The sequence below is a fragment of the Aspergillus alliaceus genome, assembly GCF_009176365.1.
Source record: "Aspergillus alliaceus strain CBS 536.65 unplaced genomic scaffold BDW43scaffold_118, whole genome shotgun sequence".
NCBI classification, from domain to species: Eukaryota; Fungi; Ascomycota; class Eurotiomycetes; order Eurotiales; family Aspergillaceae; genus Aspergillus; species Aspergillus alliaceus.
The window spans coordinates 20,959-29,131 of NW_022474801.1; the positions used below are offsets into that span (position 1 = coordinate 20,959).

Genomic DNA, 8,173 nt, shown 5'->3' on the forward strand with positions numbered 1-8,173 from the left:
CTGTACATGTTTCATTCACAGGCGAATAAATCAACCGTACAAAGTCGTTTTCTGTTTCTCTGACGTTTACTAATCGAGCTTTTGGGTGTTGCCTTTAGAATTAAAGGTTAGAAATGCACCATTGATCCTCTCCAGAGGCGACCTTATACCCCCCGAAGGAGATATTATACCAATATCTCAACCTAAGCAACATATCGTCATTCTACTCTTTGGGACATAACACTGCGTAGGACAACTATATAGATCGTGGCAAATGGAAAGAAGGTTAGTAGAGTTGGATTAGAGTTACTAACACTTTCCTCTAGGTTGAAACTTTGTTTTACAAACCTCGTGGGCGGAATAATGTGGCGTGGAAGTCAATATACATTATAGTGCCCTGGTAGCCTGTACCTCTAAGTCCTCCTTTAGGATGATCCTTGCAGTTTGCGAGCGTAGACACCTACAAAGCGATTGATATGGCCTCTGGTGATGCCGGTGGGATACGTGGTCATCTCATAGGTGTCTGTTCTCCAAAGCGCCTACTACCATGGATCAAGAGGCCAAACAAACGTGCATCAAACACTGTCGTGGGAGAAAAGAGCCTACTATAATGGAACTTCGGGCCTTAACCAGCGCTAAGATCGGCCTATTCCTAAAAGGATCCCAATTATAGCTCAAGGTAGAAGGCTAGAAAAGGGAATAATTGTCGAAAAAGAAGTCTATCCGTCTTCAGGAACATGGTTACCCTAGCTAAACCACTAGCTACATTTCAGCCTAATGCGCTTAGAACGGTGATCCTCGTAACCTTAACTTCAAATATGGCAGATTTAATAGGGAGAAGTATCCTATACGCAAAAACTATTACTAGTACAGCTTAGTATCTAACTTATTTTGATTTGCCCAACCTCGGTGTATCTTCCCTTGTGAAAATTAGATTACCTATTCTACACCCCCAGCAAAGCAAGAATCCTATCTATGTCACGCCATAACCATGCATCCAGTGCTGATAGAATGCCAGCAGGTGGGTAGGCTGAACAGATCGGGTTAGTTTAGAAAGCATCTCAGTAAATTACATTGCACTGGGGTCGTAACAGTTAAATAGCATTTCTTCTACATTAGGCCAAGAACTCAGAGGAACGGCCGGCCGGTACCTAGGTAAAAATGCAATAACCCCTAACATAGGGTATGGAGGAGGTTGTGAGAGCTAACGAAACCATAACTGAAGGACACTAGAAGTATGTGGTTTATATATACTGTGTACCAGCAACAAGTAATTTTACGAGCCATTTTTTGATAGCCTCTTAAACAATGGCACAAGCCATGTCCACAGCTACAATACAATAAGCATGTTCCAGTTGTCTCTGGTTATTTTTCTTTTAAAGTGAAAATTTTTGCGACTCAGTATTCCACGGCCATCATTAGATAGCATTCTATTTGCATACTTATATGGTCATTGATATACACAAGGAAGCGCCCCCTACTTAGTGTCATTTTTCCTGCATTATATATAACAGCCACTTAAGACACTGGGGCTTGATTTTCCTTTATGACGTACCACGATTCTTATCATTTTGCCACAGAAGGGAGAGACAGGACTATTTTCTGAGAGGCCAGATAAATGTTCATTTGACAAAGAGGTACAACAACCTAAGGTGCGTCACTTGTTATTATCAAACTTCACAAAAACATTAATACACTTAGTTGTACTTTAACAACACCCAATTTGAGAAAGATATCAGGATACAACGAGCAAATAAGAAAGCTGTATATTCTGTCTCCTCTTTTAAAATAATCCCGCATTTTTAGCTTTTTCTCTTTGACGGTAGACCTTATAAAGAAGTAAAATTATTTGTTGACTATGCTAATCTGCACACCTTAGCCAATAGAAAACTATTAACACACACTCTTTCAAAGTCATATTGTAATAATTAAAGTGTAAGATCCGGGTATTACTGTGCTCCGTGAGTGGTATTAGGTATGCCCTAATACTATTTGGGTCAGTTACTAAATAGGAACTACTAAACTCCAAAGATATAGAAAATATTAGAGAGGAATTTTTTAAATTTATGTTATTTTATCTTGGAGCTTTTTATGGAGCTCATCCTTCTTAGAATCATCAATGTTTCACATTATTTCTTGATACTTTCTAGAGCTAGATTAGGACTAACACCTAAACGCTTGTCGGCCGGATCATCCTACTAGCCGGTCCAATCAGGAGGTACCGCCAGCCGGAATCCCCAGCCAACATTTTATAAACATAATAGAGTTGATTAACTTCCCCGCATTAACCACCCCTGCTAAACTGTCTACCCAAGTAGGCTTAGTTTATTATTGCCTTAGTGTTTGTGCAGTTAACCGCAGTTAACCACATTTTTTTTAGGGCTTAGCCGCTGCGGTTATACATATTTTGTTAACCTCACCATAACTGTTACAGGCGGAGAAGCTTCACTCACTAACCTCCCCTCCACTCCCTGTATGCCAGTATATTCACCAGCCTAAGAAACCTACTCCAACACCTCGCCGACAAGTTCCACAGCGCTGCAGTGGCTCTGGGATAGTTGGACATGCTATAAGAAATTGCCCTAGTAAATCACTTCTATTTCACTAGTAGTTAAATTAGTTGAATTTTATTTTCATGGTTTAAAAGCTTCAAATAGTAGTGAGAAACGTTATTTATTTACTCTAAGATCCAGCCTATATTAAGGGTGTTGTGGTATAAATTGAAGTTCACTAAAGTGGGCCTTATCCATCTCCCGTTATATTGCCTTTTTTCTGCTGACCTCACGGCTCATGGCCACCGAGGAGGCACACTGACCTTGAACACTTCTATCTCATTGACGTATTTCAGGTTAAGCGCAAATATGAAGATACACACTACTGTGCCTTGCGTCAGAAGAAGAAACACTGCTACATCTCGTATATATCCACAGTCCTGGTATGCACAGCTAAATGCTAAATTGCGAAGTAGATACAGTCTTGTCATTGCCCCTACCGGATGCGTTTCATCTGTTCCTCTGTGAGAACTGGGACAATGTTGCCAAAGGATCCCCTAGCTTATCCACAAGTAAGTCCCGTGAGGGCATCAGGCATAAAGCGTATGCATAACACGTTACTTACACCTACGATTCTGTCAGAAGAGATATACATGTTTTTAGCACAGAGATGGATTCAGGCGCCAGACAGTTTTAAGCAACCTTATGAACGGGACGCAGCAGAGCTACGACACTTACATTTCGGTAGCACTAACGCCATTCATTGAGTTACGTCAAAGCGACTTGGGAATTATATTCCATACCCTTCCCAACCTAGATTCATATCATCCATGTAACTGCTGTTTGAAAACCTCTGAGGGCATCAACAGGTTGCTACTCTGAGTTCTATGATTCGAAGGCTGGTCATGGCACCGCCTGCCAAAATATAGACTAATCTGCGATTTTATGCTTTAAGGTGGCTGGTTGTGGCATTCATCATATTCGCCAGCATACAGCAGGAAAATAGAAACAGTCTCATCGTGCTCTGATTTAGCCAACACACCTGGGAGGATGGGCAGATAACTTGTTCCTTAAATAACAATCACAAATGAGGGAGGCCAAATGTATTGTCCCTATTTAATATCGTGGACTGCATTTTATATTTACTTTCCTGTGTTGCACCCAAATACGATATTTCCGCTTCCAGCTGACAACACCCGGGGCTGGCTGATGTACCGTGTGTTTGCCTATTTATGTGCCAGTTGTAATAATACGTGGCACGCAAGGTAGGAGAAGGCTTCCCCACTTGCAAGAATATGATCAGTATTGAAGAGAATCACTAGGTTTAAACCCCATAGGAAAGCATTATCCTACAGTTGAACAGATCCACTTATACATACACCTCAAAACAAACGACATTATGTTTTTAACACGTAAATTTGAGATGTTGGTATATGTTCTCGGCAGCATGGCCTGTGAAACGCACCACAAGGATCTTCCTTGGTGGCAAGCCGCGATACACTCAAGAAGAACACGCAAGAAGGCCTATTAGCAATCAAATCAGACGCCTCTAGTACGCATCCAGGTTCAAAATAAGTCATCCCGGCACCACGTAGCGATTGGGGAATATTGGGTTGAGGAAAGGTGAGGTTTTGTTGGTCTGCACCAAATATTGGACAGAAATGGGTGTAGATTGTGTGGAGACAGCATTGGGTGAGAGTGGGCTTAGCAAATAAGTAAAACACAGCTGATCCTCGCTGCTATACCATGTGCAGTACAACAACTAATGGTTCTGATCCAAGTTTTTATGATACATATGTAGAATCCAAAGTTTCTAGCGCCATTTTAATTGCACACTTCCGCTTATCTAGAAGAGAGAACACATAATATACTCATTTGGCACGGTTTTTGGTATTAATGTTGGGAGTGTACGTATCTTTCTGTTTTCCCATTCTTCCATCAACCCTATCCGTCACTGATCCCCAGAAACACTTTCTACTATACAAAATTTCCTTAGTGTTACGGAACAAAATCTAGAGTAGCGGTACTGTCGATCCTCTAAGGACAAGCGAACAGGTTTGTTATGCCACACTAGGCCGCCTTAGCACTTGTAAAAGCCTTCATGGCCCCAGTGATCCCATGCACGGTTTCGGGGTTTGCGTTTGCGGTACAGTTGAGCCGTATCGATCCCATCCCTTCCGCACCAAAATGGCGACTCTTGTATTTAGCCATCTAGTCCCTACCCTCCGTAACTTTGTAGTAGATCTCGCTACGGGTTGTGGTATGCTCGCGGGCCTTGTGCTGTTTTTAAGTCACTCAAATCACCCAATCGAGGAAGACTCTACTAAATCAAAAAAAGACCTTTCGAGCTCACTAATAGAGTCAAGATGAACTTTACTCTGCATGCTGTTGAAGCTCTACAAGACTGGTTTCACATGCACTCTGACACGCCTGCTCAAATGAATACAGACCTAGGCAGGATCACTTTGCTGTCTCCAAAAATTGCAAACGAAATTCGTAATGACAAGAGGCTTAGCCTCTCCAAATGGACTGCCCATGTATGTTGAATGAAGCAACGTTTTAGTAATTCTGCTGACTTAGTAATTAAGGGGTTTCATGCAAATATTCCTGGATTTGAAGTGTTCCGTGAAGGGTCTAGTGACTCTTGCATTGTACAATCGGTCATCACCAAGCACCGCACTAAACGCTCGTGTAAGGTTTCATCTTGTCTATATTAATATTTGATTTGAGGTGCGTCTTCATATGCTGACGACCCTGTCTGCAGCAGGGGTGACCGTACCCTTGATAGAGGAGACTTCACTGGTATTGTCGGACCTGTTATCCACGTGACACTGGTAAGAAACATCTACACAATTTCCAGCAGAGTCTGAAGGTTCTCTAACAGATACGAAGAATGACAAGCCATTCACCTGCAAGAATATATTCTTGGTCTCGTATCTCGTATTTCTTCGCGTGTCTTTTTGGGCCCAGAGCTTTGTCGCAACGAAAAATGGCTCCATGTTACACGAGAGTTTACCATCACTATATTCAGCGCGATTATGCAACTCCGGCGGTGGCCATGGCCCACATGCCCAGTAGTGAACATGATCGGCCCAAGTTGTCGTCGGGTCCGTGAGTTAATCAAGGAGGCTCGGCGAGTGATCCAGCCCATCATCAACAGCAGGCGAAAGTTGAGAGAATCCGAGTCGCAGGCCACCGGCTTCTTTGACGATGCTAACGAGTGGTTGGAAAATGAGGCCAACGGTCGTGCATACGACCTGGCAATATCTCAAATGACACTTGCGATGGCGGCGATTCACACAACTACTGACTTGGGTTGACAGACCCTCATTGATATCGCGCAGCATCTGGAAATCCTGGAACCTCTCCACAGCGAAATAGCCTCTGTCCTTAGCGCTCACGGATGGCAAAGAACTTCGCTATATAAAATGAAGTTACTGGACTGTATCATCAAAAAGAGAAACCCACTGAAGTCAATTAGCAGTGGTGAGCGTTGTCTTGTGGACGGCCCTAGCAGAGCATACTACTTACTGGGCCCTAGTGTAGATGCGTCGTATCGCACTTGAGATAACGCCCTTGAACAGTACCATAATCGAAAAAGGCCGAGATATTGCTGTGCCTTCTCACAGTATATGGAAAGGTAAAGTCCAAAGCTAGCCCAGTACATGGGATGGATTTTGGTTTTACAACATGAACAACAAGCCCCAAAACATCACTTGGCTCAACTTGTGACCGCTAGCTTCAGACACCTTGGATTTGGCTATAGACAACACGCCTGCCCTGGACGATTCTTTGCCGCAAACGAGACTAAGGTTATATTTGTAGAATTACTACTAAATCTCGACTTAGAACTGCCACACGGGGCCACACCACGGTCTGTAAAGCTGTCGTTGTGACGATTTCGCCCAATATTTGGCTCCGGTCAGAAGTTGAGCACGGAAAGGGCAACGAAGGGCAAAAGGAAGAGGCATACGTATATCTGAGCGCTGACAAGGTTCGTTCTATTTAAGTCATCAAGTTTAGCACGTCAGATGAGAATCCACTCCGGAGACCGGCCTTTGTATATTTCAAGAACAAAGTTGCAAGAAGAGGAGGGGAATCTTGCAGCATTCCCTTTTACTAATCGCACAGTACTTCCTACGGGCAGCTTTTGTTGCAAGAGCACCTTGAATCAACATCAACGACGGTGCCACCCAGAAATACCAATCGAACAGACCGCTTCAGGGCAATCCTATCAAGCTTCACCCGATATCCCGATACAAACATCTGGCACCCTGCTCCACAACAACTTTATTTGGACCTATACACTTACCAGCTCCACGAACCGTACCGGCAGCAAGACTTGCCGACGGCGTCAATAACGATACAAGTCATGCTGTTTTGGTTTACAGCGATATCCAACCTTCGACAGCAGTACCAACGTCTTGCGTCAGATCCCCGAAAATTATCGGATCATGCCGAAGTGTCGTTCCATCTTGAGCTTGTTGCTTCGATTCCTAAAGGAGTGTCCTCTCGCTTCTGCAAACTGCAGTTTATAAAAAAATTACTAGCTTAGTTTGGGGGCATCTCAAAGAAATCTGAGATCGAGCTGGGCGTTTAGACTCGCAATATTAGTGGAGGAAGAGTCTATCGAAGTCGGCTAAAACGGATACATGTTGTATGTGGAAAGACTATCAATGGCTCCCTTGTTCGTAACATGTCTTGAAAGAGAAAGAGGTGTGCTTTGTCTGGAGCAGATAATAGAAAAAGGTATCTTAGGATATTTAATCGGCGCAGTTCGCGGACCCCAATATGTACCATCCTTGATTGTTCTCGGCGAGGAATATGATGAGATTGCGGACAAAGATCTGGTTCTTCTTTCAGACATCTTCCCTACTGCCTGGGCGGGAGACACTTGGTCGGGTTTCGAGGCCGGAGATAAGATCGCTATTTTTGGGGCAGGCACAGTCAGTCTCCTTGCGGTGTATTCGGCAATCCTCTATGGCGCCTCACAAGTGTATTCCATCGACTCTGTTAAAGAATAACTGGAACTTGTAGCTTCTATTGAAGCTATTCTGATTAACTTCACGAAGGATAAACTGTCGGCATGAATTCTTGCCCGGGAACTAAATAGCGTTCAGTAAACTATACACTATATTAGAGAGAAACATGTTAATGAGATATTGAAGCCTGATCAATTATTTATTATCATACCAGGTAATAAAGTGCACCAGTGTGGATAGTGGCTTAGAGATTATTAGTATATACTTTGCTCAAGCCTATTCTGAAGGAGTTTAATAAGGAAACACTATCTTACTATCTATTATCTTTTCTATAATACTCTTCTAGGAAAAGAATATAACTATTTGTGGTGGTACAGTAGACAGTAAATTATATGTTCAGCCACTGCTAGAACTTATGAAAAGTGGCAGAGCTAAACCGGGCTTTGTTTGCTCCAGCATTATTGATATAGAAGAGGCACTAAACAGATATTGACAGTTTTCTGATTACCTAGAGACAAAGGTCATAATCAAGTTCTCCTAGGATAGAAAGTATATCAGCTGGGTGAAGATAAATATGCGTTGCTTTATATAACATGTAGGGAATTTTGTAATGTATTACTAATGATATTTATTAAACACCCTAATAGGTATCTCTATAAGGGCAAGTTATTCAAATCATGGAATTAAGTTCTTATCAGTTACCTTTCAGTTTTTGCATCA

The 8,173-nt window shown here is 42.6% G+C and overlaps 1 protein-coding gene across 1 annotated transcript; it reads left to right on the top strand.

Moving 5' to 3' along the window:
- Positions 1–4,837: 4,837 nt before the first annotated feature.
- Positions 4,838–6,367, top strand: BDW43DRAFT_305027 (cytochrome P450; the record flags this gene model as incomplete). The annotated part of the gene is made up of 7 exons (XM_032045720.1): positions 4,838–5,008; positions 5,060–5,162; positions 5,236–5,273; positions 5,311–5,335; positions 5,373–5,786; positions 5,853–5,957; positions 6,174–6,367. The coding sequence occupies 7 exons, from the start codon at positions 4,838–4,840 to the stop codon at positions 6,365–6,367; spliced, it is 1,050 nt and encodes a 349-aa protein (XP_031893715.1).
- Positions 6,368–8,173: the final 1,806 nt, after the last annotated feature.